Source organism: Lycium barbarum, chromosome 2 (genome assembly GCF_019175385.1).
Source record: "Lycium barbarum isolate Lr01 chromosome 2, ASM1917538v2, whole genome shotgun sequence".
Lineage (NCBI taxonomy): Eukaryota > Viridiplantae > Streptophyta > Magnoliopsida > Solanales > Solanaceae > Lycium > Lycium barbarum.
The window spans coordinates 115174050-115190493 of NC_083338.1; the positions used below are offsets into that span (position 1 = coordinate 115174050).

Genomic DNA, 16444 nt, shown 5'->3' on the forward strand with positions numbered 1-16444 from the left:
GAGAGGGAGAAATGATTAACAATGACCGAATCTTCAACTTTTAAGGCAGTACTTTTACTGGTTTAAGTTCTATGCATTGATAAAATTTTAACATATTTATGCAATCAGGTCATTTATTATTTTTCTCGGTCCATTTTACTTGTCATGTTTTTTTTACGCATCTTAGGAAAAATATTAACTAAAAGGTAATTTGACAAAATTATGCTACTTATTCTTCGATCTCAAATTAATAATACTCTCTTTTTCACCATATTAATCTCTCTCTATATTTATTGAGCAACGATGAATGTGGAAGCTAACAGTACTTCCTCCATCCATGTTTACTAGTACATGTTTGACTTGGCACATTATTAAGAAATAATAAATAAAATGGCAATTTAGTATATTACCCTAGTTATTATAAGTCATCCCACCCCTATTTTACTATTCCAAACTAAATAAGTAAAAGTGGATATTTATTTTTTGTATAGTGGACAAGTAAAAATTGGACGGAGGAAATAGTTAGTTATATCTCGATTTTCTAAAATGACAACCATTTATACCATCTATTTTTAGTAAGGACGACAATTAAAATAAACCGGAGAGAGTAGGTAATTACAAATAAATTTACTTATGTGCATTAATTGGTTAATTTGAATAACAATGATAACTAACATGCTGTCAGCATGTTAAAATTCACCAATAGTAAAAAACAAATATACTAAAAATATCTATAACTTAGATCCTAATTCCACCACTATATTACAATTAACTTTGTCTTTATGCCTGCTAATGACTGTTCTTTATTTATTTATTCATCCGATACGATAAAGAGATAATCCCCATTAAAAGACACTTAACAATCTGATTTTCAATTTAACATTCTTTAGTGTGATATGAACACGTACACATCTGTATTTTAAAAAATCTATTGTTTTTCAGATTCTTTTTAGCAGTAAAAGCTGTGGCACTTCATTTACAAATGTATGTTCAAGGAAATTATATCTTTGGAAGAATTTGAACTAGACGAGTCCAGAATCCCGTTTAACCACAGAAAGATTAAACAATGTTTAGGTAAATATTTTCAGATGAGGTCAAACACTTTTTCTTTTTTGGATAAAAAAAGAAGTGCACTATATGCTAGTAATAGGTTCCAACATTCTTCCGTGGCTTCTATAGTCTATACTGCAATTATCAAAAGGTATATAATCGAGATAAATTGAAAGGATATTTCTAAGCAAGTGCATGAAAACTTCAAACAACCCTTTGCTTTTCATTTTCGTTTTCCCCCATACATTTATTACATATTAGAACTAAAAAAGTGTTATGTAATTTTTTTTTCATCGGTCTAAGCTAGCTTTTGGTGATCATAAGGCAGTCCGGTACACTAAGCTCTCGCTATGCACAGGGTTTAGGGAAGGACCGGACCACAAGGTTCTATTATTTGGTGATCCTAATAAATAAAATTATTTGAGAGTAATAGAGATAAAAATCAGCAAATATCTAATATAATTATCAAAATTTGCTCAAGCTAGGGTGAACACCATCATTATTAAAACAATTAAGTACAGACCTAAAGGAAAAGCATGTACACGTACTACTCTGCTTTCATGTATGAGGGGGGTCAAGGAGGTAAAAAATTACTCAACATTCGATGTTTATTTTTAGATTCATAATTTAGAATGAGAATGTGTATAAATTGATTTAATTTTTAAGAATAAAAGTGTATGTAAAGATATGTCTCGTGTATTCATAAAATTAGTATAAATATGAATACATTTTTACCGGTTGAAGGATATGTGTAGGCTGGGATACAGGGGTTCATAAACTAAAAGGTACTGTACCAAATACAGTGCAACAGATACTAGTTACAAGAAAGAAATCTAAAAGTTGTTAGAAAGGAAAACAAAATCAAAATCTTTAAACAGTAAATTACGTGCATACTGTCCTTTTCCCTCTCCCCATAATCATTCCAACACTCTTTAAAAAGAGCTACCTCCTCTTCCCATATTCATTCCAAACTTCACTACTTGTCTCATCATAAAAAATAAAAAAATAAAAAAAATGTCTTCTTCTTCTTCCACACCATTGTCATCAGATAATCATAATAACAACCACCAATTACCATTTGGTATGTTCGAACCAATCCGCACACCAACAGGCTATTCTTGGTTACAACGTAACACAGCCATATGTCAGCCTAGTGAGAAGCGGGGCCGCCGTAAGCAGGCTGAGCCGGGGCGGTTCCTCGGGGTTAGACGGAGGCCATGGGGTCGTTACGCAGCGGAAATACGTGACCCCACAACGAAAGAAAGGCATTGGCTTGGCACATTTGACACTGCTCAAGAAGCTGCTCTGGCTTATGATAGAGCTGCACTTTCTATGAAAGGCACTCAAGCAAGAACTAATTTTATTTACACAACTGATACTGCTAATACTAATTTCCCTTCACTTATTTCTACTCCTTTTGATGTCCAAAACTTGTTGCATCCTAATTCATCACACTTCAACTTCAATACTACTACTCAAAGTAACAACAATATCATCAAGAACAAGAATATTGTGACTACCACTACCACCACTACTTCTGATAGTAATGAGTCATCTTCATATGGTTCATCACCAAATGAGAACAATAGCTTCTTTTCTAGTGATTTTAATAATAATAATAATAATAATAACACTAATTCAGGTTACTTGTTAGATTGCATAGTTCCTGATAGCTGCTTGAAACCACCACCTTCTTCTACTACTAAAACTTGCCAGGAAAACAATGATCATGAAAACATGATGACTAGTTTCAATTCCATTGATGGTATGGTATCTGAGAAATTTTCATTCGACGGTGGATTTTTGGATGAAGAGAAGTACATGTCATCGTCATGGGAGAATTCATGTGATGAGTTGTCAGCCATGATGAACAACAATCAAATGCTGGATGTGGGAAATTGCTATTATCCAAGCATGGAGAATGCAGCCTCTGATAATAATAATAATAATGATCAGTTGATGATGATGCCTACTGAAACTCCTACTACTTCCTCTACTGTTTTTCAACCTTTTGGTGATGTGGAGTTTGGATACACTACTCTCTTTTGATATATTTGCAGCTTCATTCAATGTAATACCATCTATGTACTTTTTTGCCTCCCTAATTAATTCTCCTTTGCCACCCTAATTAATTCCTCCTCTTCTTTTTTTTTTCGTGTTGCTACGAGTTTTTCAGTGTCATCTTAATTAATAGGGTTTCTCAAGTTCTTTTCTTTTTGCTGTACAAGACTTGTTCTCAGCATATCGAAGCAACGGATAATTAAGTTATAATGTAACAACGAGTGTAATATTTTAGTGTACGTTCTATATATGGATTTTGTCAAGTATATATTCCGACATTATTTTACGCGTTAGTCAACCTTCCAATTACTGGAACGGGATTGGAAGCTCAAGAGATTATTTCAAATCCATGCATTATTCCGGTAGGTCTTGAAACACCAGTGCTTCCAGAAACAAACATCATGCTCATTAACAAGCTTATTGTTACAGTTGATCATATTGTAAAACTATGTATGTATGCGTAATATATCATACTGAAAATTAATTGAAGGAGAAATTAATCAGGACACTGGTAAATTAAGATCATAGTGACAAGTAAGTCGTACTAAGCATAATGACATCAGTACGACGTAAGTTCTAGACTTACATGCAATCTCCACTTAGATACGTACAGTAGTTTACTAGTCTTGTCTAGGAAACAGCGACTTCTTCAGTATAACAGGGAAAGTGAAATTAAAAGGAAGAAAGAGAGCAGAAAATAGACCTTAGTACCTTACAACACCTTGTAAGACACTAGGGAGAATGGCGTCGTACATATGGTTCGTACTTGCAGCTAGGGTGGCAACCTAAAAGCACAGTGCTCTGAAAGGATTAATAACATCACATTTCATGGTTTCATAAGTTTGGTATCTGATTTTTGTTTTAGGTAGTTGTAAGTTTCTCTTCCTCAAAACATTGGGTGGTATACCTTTAGGTATTTTGGATGATAATTCCAGGTTACCAAAATAAGACACTTTTAAGTAAAAAAAGAAATTAGATTGCCAGAACAAGTCACTTGAAATGACAAAAAAACTCAAATAGAAAAGCAAGATACTTTTAAATATTTTTACTAGTTTCTTCCAAAGTAAACGTGCTAAATTAGGAGTAATTGCCACTTTGGATAATGTACGCACACCACCCACCAAACTCTAAACTCATCAATAATGACCTGAGTTAGGAGACTTAGTGGATTTAGGAGATAAATTCAAGAAACAGATAAAATTTTGACCATGAGTCATTTTGATGAACTAATGACTTATTATGCTTCCTCCTTTAATTTGCTCTAGATATAGTAAGACCATTTACTAAGAAGGGGGAGTAAATAACAGCAGCTAAAAGGGGAAACCATAACCTATAATAGCAATAAAGACTCACTGATGAGACTAGATTGGAGAGAGAGAGAGAGAGAGAATGAAAAAGAAAAAAGTAGCAATTCTTACACAGTCAAAGTTGTCCACTTGGTATTTTTAACTGTACTTGATAAATTCGAGCAATTCCCCCATATTACAACATAAGTATCGATCAAATACCATAAAAGACAATGAAACATTGTCTTGCTCAGAATCTGTAAGTTCGTCAACTGTTTCTTCACAATAAAGCCTTGAGAAAGCAGGGGAAAAGAAGACCTTGGTATTCATTCGGAAGTCCAAGTTTGGAGCTTTAAGGACTAAAAGGATAGGTGAAGACAGCCAAATTTCGAAGGGCAATGGTGTTGGAGGGATGTTTTTGTGTGCTAAAAGACTACTACATAAATAGCCACAACAAGGTCCAAAAATTGGGGTATGGTTGCAGATTGATCTAAAATGGAAGGTGGTGTCCCTTTCTCGTTATTCAGAAACTAGCTACAAACCTCTACTGAGGGTAATTGGACCTTTCAAGGATGGATGGATATCACTTATTCAAAATGAAAAAAGGTGGCTTTATAGTGACTTTATGAACAACAGATGGACCAGAACCAGAGTGTACTAGATCTGAATTGAAAGAACCAAGATGGCTAATAAGATAAAATCCTCCTAAAAGGGACTAGCACCAAAAGAAAAATCCTCCTAAAAGGGACTAGCACCAAAAAAATAGATTGCTCGTTATGCGATCATTGAGCAACATAAAAAATGTGATCACTCAATCTTTTATCTCAACTTGACGTGCGAGCCTCACTTCCATGGCCTGCGCTGCTGCTACTGCTGCCACCACTGGAAGAAGGATTAGAACCCTGTACAACAGATTGCTGAACACCGGAATGAGAAGCAGGTGCACCCATTGAAAACATTGAACCAACTGAAGCGCTTGAAGTGTTCATGGAAGATGTTTGAGTTAAGAAGGCATCCCTGCCAGATCCAGAAATGAGTTCAGGCTGCAAGTCTGAGGATGAGGGCAACGGAGCCAACATACCCATAGAAGACCCCACAGGGTAAGGAGCAACAGCCATATCAGCAAGAACAGAAGCAGATGCAGTATAACTCATTCCCATTGGATGGTCAAACTTGCAAGAAGGCCCAAACTTGCAGACTCCATTTTGTGCATAGTGAGAGCAAATTGGTGCACCCTGAAAAAATCATTCAGATGAAAAAAAAAAAATGAATCTTCCAAATCCCCGAAGCAGTGAATAAACTCAAACTTCACTTATTTCAAATACTAACAGAGTTCAGCAAGAAATAACGGTGTTTAAGGAAGAGTAACAGTTTGTATATATAACAGCACCAAAACTTAAATTACAACAGTATGCCACTAGTACTTCATGGAAGGGGCGACTAATAGCTGATGGCTTTGTATATGAAGGCTGGGATGCATCTCAGTTCAAGAATACACATATTTATGGTATCACTTGTTGAGCACCAAGAATCTTGCCAAAAGGCCAATAGAATTGCTTCCTACAACTAAAACCAGACTGTTATATCAACTTATCATACAGATCTAATGGAAACATAAGTAGCAAAAATAATGGAAGGAAAGGCATTAGTCTTTTTTTGAGCAATTGATTGTACGGCCCGCCCACTACCCTTTTCCACTTAAATAACAGGTTTACTTGGTTTGCCAGAAGGCTCGAATTCGTGATGTGCGCCTAGCCCACACACCACATGTTGCGGTCATACAAGAATATATGTTTTTTTCAATGATAAGCACCAATCTGAAGATAGTTTAAATCCAAGTAAACTTGCCACTTGGATAAGCTATTTGACTCTTAAATAACATGCACTAAAGTTCAGTAATTGTTCCTTTTTGTTTTTGTTTTAGACAAGTTAAGTTCGGCAATACCCCGAAGAGTGGGTAAGATTTCACCATCTGCAAGCATCAGGCGCAAAAGCCTGAACTTTTATAATATTTGTACCTCAAACAATTTGAAATTTCATAGTGTTTACCGAGCCACTGAAACTTCATATGATGTCACCCATTTACATACCCCAAGTTGATATGGAAAGAACAGCAGAAAAATGCTTAGGGAGCATGTACAGTATCTAACAGATCGTTCACATTGTAAATCAACAATTTCTACTTGGACATTCTAACTCAATTTCAGATATGATCAGCAGCAGTTGCGGCACACCTTAATTGAAACATAAGAGACATGGGCAAACTTGTCAGAAAGGATGTACGCCAAATTCTATGTGACATAGGAGCGAGCACTAAGAGAGGTCCTACTGCTGCAACAACCACAGAGATCTGGGTAAAACAGGCACAGCAAGATAGTATGCCTAACTGCTGATTCATTAAGGTGTCATAAGTTTGAAATCAGTATGATGGTTTTCTTTTAAACATCAATTAGTTGTCAATAGACCCAAAAGCTGTCCAGAAAGAAATGTGAGCATGAGCTATTTTTTGCTAGGGATATGAGCATGAGCTATTTTTTGCTAAGGATGTGAGCATGAGCTACTAAGACCAGCATTTCATCATCAGAATTAATCTGTATTTTCAACAAGTATCTAGTGTCTTCAGCCCATGTATCCTTCAACACTCTTCAATTTACTATTTGTCCTAAGAGAATAATTCAATGAATCTGATATCCAAAAGATTTGTCCATTTTTTAAAGAAAGCAAACGTTCTACCTAATTCTTTTACGAGGTAGAAACCCAAGAATCTCAAAAGCACTTACCTTTTTGCTTGAAAAGTATTTTTCCTCAAGTATGAGAAGAAGAGAAGTAATCATTATATCAATTATTACTGCACCACAGATGACAAACTAATGATACCATATTCAATCATGACAATCGTCTCTTTTGAAACAAAAGGCAAATTCAACTTATTCCATCAGTGTCATATAGCTATTTCCCAAATTTAGTATTTGTCCTTCCAAAAAGCAGCCCTGCCCACTCTTAGAGCAATAATGTCAACAAATGCAGATAACCTCCTTGTGAAACTTGTCTGACGCAATAATTCAAAAAGCGGATCTCCGTGATACTTCACTTCATGCAATTTATCACCACAATCAGTGCACTGCTTCATCCTAAATATCCTAGGCAACATAATGTCTTCTTTTCAATTACATGCATTTGTAGGAGTCTGTCTCTCAAATAGTAATGTAATTTTAGATTGAAGATTAGAGAAAGAAAGGTCAGATTTAACATGGAGAATGCTTTACCAACAAATTTAGACATTGATGTGCTGACCATCATATGTAGAATTTCAATCTAAAGATTCTCACCGGACGAATAGGGAGGCCCATAGCACTGAGGATAAAACTTGATTTACGTCCACTCCACTCAGGTGGATGATGGTATCTACAAGACGATCCATATTTACAGTCCCCATACTTCATGTAATACTGACATTCCGGTTGTCCAGGCCTTTCTGGAAATGCTTGCTCCTTTTGGCTGCTGCTTGAAGGACCAGCAGAAGAAGGAACAGATCCATATGGTCCTGTGTAGGCAGGTGCCGAAGGAGATAGTTGAGAAAGCCCATACATTGGGCCTGCTGCAGCAGCAGGCTGAGTACTTGGGGACGGAACCGGACTAACAGGTGCCTATACCGCATAATTTAAACTCAGCAGATCATCAGTGCATCCAGAAAAATTGTATACATCAAAAGGTGAAAGAAGCATCTATGGTGTACCTACCGGATAAGGAGTCCAACCTGGTAGAGGAACCATCCCCTGGGGAAGAAGCATAGAACCATAAGCCCCTGGGATATATGAACCAGGAAGTAGAGTTGGCCTTGCACCTGGCCAGTTGCCAGAAACTACCCCGTATTGTTGTGCTGATTGAACAGAAGGAGACTGCACCGTTGGATAAAAGTGTGGTGCAGGAACAGCTGCTGGTGCAGTCAGAGGTCCAGGTCCAGCTGCTGGCACCTGTGCTCCAGCAGGGTGTGGATGATTAAATTTACAAGTGACGCCAAATTTACACTCCCCAGTTTTGACATAATACGAACAATCCTTTTCACCCTGTGACAGGAACTCTATGAGCCAACTCAGAAGGATTCAATAATACTGAAACTTTTTTAAGGAGTAAAACAAAAAAGAAAACACAAGGAATGGGACCAAACAAAATAAGCAGATGATGACTGATTGAAAATAAAAAGAAGGCAGACCGGACGCAGCGGGTATCCATGGATGTTAACTGTCACCGGTGCTGGAGATCCACCTCCCTGCCTTGGATGATGGTATTTGCATGAGGCACCAAATTTACACATCCCTGTCCTCATATAGTACTGCAAACCAGAATCAGAAACAACTAGTATTATTGCAGTGAAAACTGCAGTTTAATATATAAGCATATACAAAAAGAAGTCGCCAGAGAAACAGGACACATAACCAGTCACTTTTGGCTGAGCAAATAGGTATATCATATTTTTAAGTAATCAGTGGTTTGTCATTTGACAACATATAAGTACAGAAGAAATATCATAAGGATAAAGGCAAGCAGAGATAACATTCGATTTTTTTCTTTTGATAATTTACTAAAAAGTAGGAAAATGAGCTACTTTAACATTGGACACAAATCATAGGAAGCTAATTCCATCAAAATGGAGTTGACTAAGCAAAATTGGGAGAAAATACTGCATGTTTGGTGTTCAATTGCAAAGCTATCTAATCAACATACAGGTAGGAGCCTTTTCCAAGATATATTTAACAAATTAGCAGAAAAAAAACATCTTCAGCATGAAACTGAAGTGGTAATAATGTTTAGTACATAAAGGAGACAACAAATTCATGATATACCACACAAGAGCTCCAAAGTGGACGGCAAACAAATGAGCTTCTTTTAATAAACCAAACAACAGACAAAGGCAGAACTTTATACATAATCAAGAGATGAAAATAGGAAACACAGACGGAAAATGTATATGACATAGAATGATAGAATCAAAGGAGGATTACCTAACAAAAGTTTCAAATAAAGAGGATTTTCATGACAAGGGTAGAAAAGCATCACTCCTCAGACTAAACCAACATATGAATCATGGGGAGCTGGTATATAGGGGAAGCACATTTTCCAACAGAAGAATTATTAACATTACAATGATGAGAAGTGAACTAAACCCAGTAACTCAAACTAAGCCACTGAATCAAAAATTGAATTCCAAAATACAAAATAGACAAAAAATAGAAGCATGATTTAGTAACACAAATAAGCAATCCAGAATGCAATTCTTAAAATTAAAGCTTATAACATTAGCAGAAGTAGAAAAAAAAAAAAGGTCAGCAAGAAAACAGGCTCCTGCTACAGAGACAACAAAGCAGTTCATAATACAGATAATTCAACCACGCATGCTTTTCCAATATCAGGAAATGTTTATTTAAAATATACTATTATCATGAACAATAAAACACATCATGGACAAAAGACATTATCAATAAAATGATAACAGAAGGGATGAAACAGTGGGCTAAAATTGAAATTTACATGGACAATTGAGGATAGTACACAATTGCCGGCCCTTGCATGATTTTTTTTTTTTTAAATCAGATATGGAATTTTTATTTTTATTTTAATTTCAGAGTTGAATTCATAAACATGGTAATGGAAAATTTCCAGATCAGGGAACAAAAGGACGAATTCATGTCTAACAGGAAAAGAAGTTCATGCACTTATCACTTATCAGACAGCAAAATGACGAATATTATCACAGATAAATTTAGCAAATTGAATCTTTCCAGAATGCATCTGAAGATAACATGGAAAGTCTAGGAGGATTATAAATACTACGCCACATTGAAGAGCAACATAAGGTGCCATTTAGCACATCAGAAATCCAAAAGAAGGAAAAGGATGAATCATGACCAACAAAATGGGAGCTCAACTTGCACAGAATAAACAGCAAGCAGACGAAGTGATTGTACTAACCAGATGGGAGCTCATAAACATAGTAATGGAAAATTTCCAGATCAAGGAACAAAAGGAGGAATCATGTCTAACAGGAAAAGAAGTTCATGCACTTATCACTTATCAGACAGCAAAATGACGAATATTATCACAGATAAGTTTATCAAATTGAATCTTTCCAGTATGCATCTGAAAGATAACATGGAAAGTCTAGGAGGATTATAAATGCCACACCAGATTGAAGAGCCACATAAGCTGCCATTAGCACATCAGAGATCCAAAAGAAGGAAAAGGACGAATCATGATCAACAAAATGGGAGCCCAAATTGTACAGCAAGCAGACGAAGTGATTGTACTAACCAGATGGGAGCTCATAAACATGGTAATGGAAAATTTCCAGATCAAGGAACAAAAGGACGAATCATGTCTAACAGGAAAAGAAGTTCATGCACTTATCACTTATCAGACAGCAAAATGACGAATATCATCACAGGTAAATTTAGCAAATTGAATCTTTCAAGAATGCATCTGAAAGATAACATGGAAAGTCTAGGAGGATTATAAATGCTACACCAGATTGAAGAGCAACATAAGCTGCCATTTAGCACATCAGAGATCCACAAGAAGGAAAAGGACGAATCATGATCAACAAAATGGGAGCCCAAATTGTACAGCAAGCAGACGAAGCGATTGTACTAACCAGATGGGAGCTCATACACATGGTAATGGAAAATTTCCAGATCAAGGAACAAAAGGACAAATTCATGTCTAAGAGGATAAGAAGTTCATGCACTTATCACTTATTAGACAGCAAAATGACGAATATTATCACAGACAAATCTAGCAAATTGAATGAAAGATAACATGGCAAGTCTAGGAGGATTATAAATACTACACCAGATTGAAGAGCAACATAAGCTGCCATTTAGCACATCAGAGATCCAAAAAAAGGAAAAGGACGAATCATGTCTAACAGGAGAAGAAGTTAATGCACTTATCAGAGAGCAAAATGATGAATGTTATCACAGACAGATCTAGCAAGTTGAATCTTTCTAGTATGCATTTTATAAATACTATACCAGATTTAAGAGAAACATAAGCTGCCATTTAGCACATCAGAGATCCAAAAAAAGGAAAAGGACGAATCTTGATCAACAAAATGGGAGCTCAAACTATACAGAATCAACAGCAAGCAGACGAATTGATTGTACTAACAAGACAGGAGCTTATCTAGTACATAATCAACAGCAAGCAGACGAATTGATTGCACTAACAAGATGGGAGCTTATCTAGTACATAATCAACAGCAAGCAGACGAATTGATTGTACTAAAAAGATGGGAGCTTATATAGCACAGAATCAACAGCAAGCAGACGAATTGATTAACAAATGAGAGCCAAATCCAGAAACCACATTTTCTCCTAAATTTGATCATTGAATAAACCACCCAACATTCTAAAACTGATAGCATTGTATGTAACGAAAACCTACCTGACAAACAGGTTGACCCACTCTTTCAGGGTATTCTCCGCTAGTAGCTCTCATCGCTCCCAAAACCTGTCGGTCAGTTCATAAAATCCGATACAATCAATGCATGTTAATTCTTTCCTTTTTTTTCTTTCTTTTTTTTTTTTTTTTTTTTGTTAAGGCCGATACAATCAGTGCACGTTAATTTTTTTTTACAACAGAATTCAAAATGTCCAACACAAATAAAAAAGATCAAAACTTTACCCACCAAGAATCAACAATCTGGGATACCCACTAGAGAAAACCCAACAAATCATAAAGATCAATCCCAATTGAACACATAAAAATCAGTGATCAATCAAAATTACCATAAAATGAGCCCTAAAATTCAATGCATGTTAATTCTATTTTTTTTTTTTTTTTGTTAAGGCCATTACAATCAATGCACGTTTTTTTTTTTTTATTAAGTCCGATACATTCGATGCAAGTTAAGCCCCAGTCTTGCCCACAGATTAAACTAAAAAACAACACCGCCGAAAGCTGAACCAAAAAAATGATCTTTTAAACTCCAATCACCAGAGGCGGATCCAGGATTTTAACTACACCAACTACTCAGTGAAAACATATACTTTCTAAAAAAAATTTAACTCGGGCCAATGCTTATCAAGATTTTCACAACAGAATTCAAAAATGTCCAACACAAATAAAAAAGATCAAAACTTTACACACCTAAAATCAACAATCAGGAGAAAAACCCAACAAATCATACGATCAAACCCCAATTGAAGACATAATAACCAGTGATCAAGCAAAATTACCACAAAAAGACCCCTAAAAATTCAATCTTTTTTTTTACCCCCAAATTAAAATTAACAAAATTTTTACCGAAGTCCGGTCCCGTGGATGATTAAACCGACACCTCGCACCATAACCACAGAAACCCGTACGCAAGTAATAAATACAATCGGGCTCGTTATCCCGTTCAGGGTAAGGTCCTTGGCCCGTACCAACTGATAATTGCCACATAGGCTCTGCATTAAACACAAAAAACAGTTGTTAAAAAACCCACATTACACAAATTCAGTGAAATTGAAATGAGATTGAAATGTACCTTCAAGTCCGGTTTGCCGAACGGGAACAGACCATTCAGAAACCGGATCCACCGGTTCACCTTCGGTGGTGCTTGTCCCACTGTACCGTTTCTCCATTTTTGCCTTCTTTCTTTCTCTTTTCCTCTCGGTTGTTGTTGTTGTAATTACCACCGATAAACAAGATGTGTATATATATGTACAAGGGACTCTACGTGTAGAGAGATAGATATATGAGGTTTGTTTTGTATCTATATGTAAATATCTATAAACAGAGTGAAGAAGAAGAGTGTCTGTATGTGAAAGTGAGTGAGTGAGTGAGTGTATGTGTGAAAAGAAGGTTTGAAGGTTGTTTTGATCAAACTCTAAGGTAGCGTGGGGTGGGTTGGTAAGAGTTGTGTGTGGGGGTGAGGGGGTTTGGGAGGGGGTGGGGCGTGGGGGGTTTGGTGGTTTTTAGTGAGAGAGAAAGTTAAGGAGTTCGTTTCTTTTAAGTGTTCTTTTTAGTGCTTAAAGCCCTTTCTTTCTTTCTTTCTCTCTCTATATCTCACATTCTTCACTCTGTGTGATTTCAGTTTCTGGTTTTTTGGATTTCTCTTGCCAAATAGTCTTTTTGCGTATGTATTCTATTTTCTGTGTGATTTTTCTTACGCTTAAGAGGGGTAGGGTAAGCGTGGTGGTGGGGATAGGTGAAAGGGGCTGTTAAAGTCTTTGGCGATCTTTCTCTCTGTTAGTGTGTGTGTGTGGGGGGGGGGGGGGGGGGGGTCGAGGAGTTGGAAGTTGGAATCAATGGCAAAGAAAAAGAAAGGAACATAGTTTATAAAAGGTTTAATGCATATGCGGCCTTCTAAATTTTGACTATTTTTTCTATTTTTGACATTTTAATTAAGTGTTGTTTCTATTAAAGCACTGAACTCATCTTCAAGTGTGTCTATCAAACTCCCTGAATCTAATTTTTATTAGAAGCAGTAATTAAATTTGGAAAATGAAAGTCGAGTAATATTTTAGATAATGGTAAGCTATTCTTTAGGTCATGAATGTGTCTGTTTCTACTTGTTCTGTTCTTCCACTGCTAGCTTAATTAAGAGCTATTCTTTTTTCTCCTCTCAATTGCTACTAATCTTAGCTAAAAGATGACATAATTAAATTAGAATATATATTAGCATGTTGCTACATTGAAGATGGAATACTATGCAAGTCGGATTGTGTTTGATAGACATACTTGAGGACGAATTCAGGGATTCAATAGGAACAACACTTTGTTGAGGTGCCAAAATGAAAAAAGGGGGCAACTTTAGGAGGCCGCATATGCATTAAGCCTTTATAAAAAGAGGGGAAAATCTAACAAACTGTAACACTACATGACACCATAACATCATTAATACCGGTTTGGCCATGAGAAGTATTCACTTTTTCGGATTTTTTTTAAAATTTATTTAAAATTAGCGTTTGGCCGTGAAAACTTCATATACAACTTGAACATATATTTGGAATTTAGAAAATACCTAAAACTCAGTTGTCACGTTATTTCACTTTCAATACATTCAAACAACCAGATATTCTTTACAAAAACTATAACCAAATACAATTCCAACTTCAAAAATTCCAAATAAAGTGAAAATTACATTGTCGTCTCTTCACCATTGAACGGTTACTCAGCGTACTTTTATGATTCTAGTACATGTATAATAATTTTTTGAACATATATTTATCACGTGCATATACGTCTAAAACATTCTTCATCTTACATGTTTATATTTATATCGAACTTATTATCAAGAAAATTAATTGTAAGTGTAGGAATGCAATAGTACATTGTAGTCATATTTACTAAATAAAATCTTAGATTCAATCTTTAGAGCATGGTTGAGTAGTTGAATTATGAAGTATAGTAATTTTTGTTTATTCTATTTGATGTGTTTTTTCAATTTTTGAGATTACTGGTAATGTTTGTTTTATGTTTTGTTTTTCTCGGGGTTGTTTGTTTGTTTAAGTACGAGTCAAATATACATCTAACATGTAAATTGCTCACCTCAAATATGGTTGTTTCACGGTTAATGAACAGTTCAGGTTAAATAACGATTTTGCCTTTCATCTCCAGACATATGTGAGGATACAACAAAACGTGTCAAATCATCTCACAGGATAAAATCATGACGTTTTTTTTTTTCTTTCTTTATTTCTTTTGTCTTTTTTCCTCCCTCCTACTTTTCTCTAATAGCAATTTGTTCAAAAAATTACATTTGATTGTTAGTTTTATTTTTCTTGCATCATGAATTGTAATTGATGAGCTTCCATGATTTTAAGGTTTCAAATGGAATGATTTATACACATTTTTCTATGCCAGCTTGCCGACCAGGGACTTTATTGGTATTCCACAATTTTTGTGCTTTAAGGTTATCGTACTTGGTGCTGTTATATAGATACTTTTCCCTTGGTTGACAAAAAAGCTATGCCAGACTTTTTTTTATCCTCTTTCGTATATCTAAAGAGGTGTAATATTAACTTTTCAGAGCGTGGGGCCCTGGACTTTTAACCCCTCTTTGTGCACCTTATTACCTCAAGCCCACCCGTGCATTTTTGTAAATCTTTCAAAGTTTGAGTCATTTTTAATGCCTGGAAAAGGTATTGAATGTGCTGATGTCGTGTGATGGTGAAATATTATTGACTTCGTGAAACAAAAAATTTCAGTTTGGAATTTCATCTCCTCTAAAGAAATTTGTTTTTACTTTCTCACTTCTACTTATTCAGTTGTTTCCTAATCTAATATTGATATTTTAACGATGGGACAACAAAGAAATACAAAAATGCAGAGCTGCTTCTATGAGCACTTCAATTGCTCTAGGATTAAAAGATAGGAATAGTACAGTACAATAATTAAAGTGGTGATTTTGTTAAGTATGGACAGCAGCATTCAGAACATCAATTATTATGTATTCGCCATCTCCTTATTCGTAACCTCTTCCATTTAATAACTTAACAACATTTTATTATTTTGAATTTTCTGGAAAATTAATTCCTCACTTTTGTTTATCCGATTTTTTCTAATATTATCGTATTATTCTAACAAGTGGATAATATTAAAATATATTATGTCTATGAGACAATGATCTTCAATCACCACTTACAATTTTGAATAGAAAAAGAATGATCTTTTTCAGATTTGTGAAAGACTAGATTATCAATTGATATTCCCAAGTTCACTTTGTATTGCTATAGGACAAAAAGATACATGATAAAAGGATGAAGTTTAAGTTCCTAATGAGTGCAAGCAACACAAGAAGTTTGCCGAAAATGAAATGAGACTAAAAAGTAGAAGCTAAATGAACTTCGACATCTAAGTTGTTGGATCCGTGCAAAGCATGTGCAGAGTACGGGCTAGTATAAGAGATGTGATCTAAAAAGCCTTCAACTAAATCAAGTCAATTTATTTATTTATTTATTTTAACATTTCAGTAGTTGTAAAGTATTCTTCAAAAATACATTTGAATGAACTTTTAAAAAAATAAATTGCTACTTTGGAAAGAATAAACTTTTTCCCTCCAAAAGTCTGTCTTTATACCAAAC

General features: G+C 35.3%; 2 protein-coding genes across 3 annotated transcripts; one reads left to right on the forward strand and one right to left on the reverse strand.

Annotated features, from left to right (window-relative positions):
* The first annotated feature begins 1622 nt into the window (after positions 1-1622).
* On the forward strand, positions 1623-3158 carry LOC132621522 (ethylene-responsive transcription factor ERF086). The gene has a single exon (XM_060335830.1). It carries the CDS (start codon positions 2044-2046, stop codon positions 3076-3078), a length of 1035 nt encoding a protein of 344 aa, XP_060191813.1. The 5' UTR covers positions 1623-2043; the 3' UTR covers positions 3079-3158.
* Positions 3159-4465: 1307 nt separating this feature from the next.
* On the reverse strand, positions 4466-13565 carry LOC132626843 (zinc finger CCCH domain-containing protein 58). Of its 2 annotated transcripts, none has more exons than XM_060341853.1 (7): positions 12964-13565; positions 12678-12823; positions 11817-11882; positions 8590-8709; positions 8117-8443; positions 7706-8023; positions 4466-5611 (listed from the first exon to the last, which is right to left on the reverse strand). In XM_060341853.1, the coding sequence occupies exons 1-7, from the start codon at positions 12998-13000 to the stop codon at positions 5201-5203; spliced, it is 1425 nt and encodes a 474-aa protein (XP_060197836.1). In that variant the 5' UTR covers positions 13001-13565; the 3' UTR covers positions 4466-5200. The 2 variants fall into 2 exon arrangements, with proteins under 2 accessions (XP_060197836.1, XP_060197835.1); XM_060341852.1 differs by having other exon boundaries at positions 12904-13562.
* Between the last annotated feature and the right edge of the window lie 2879 nt (positions 13566-16444).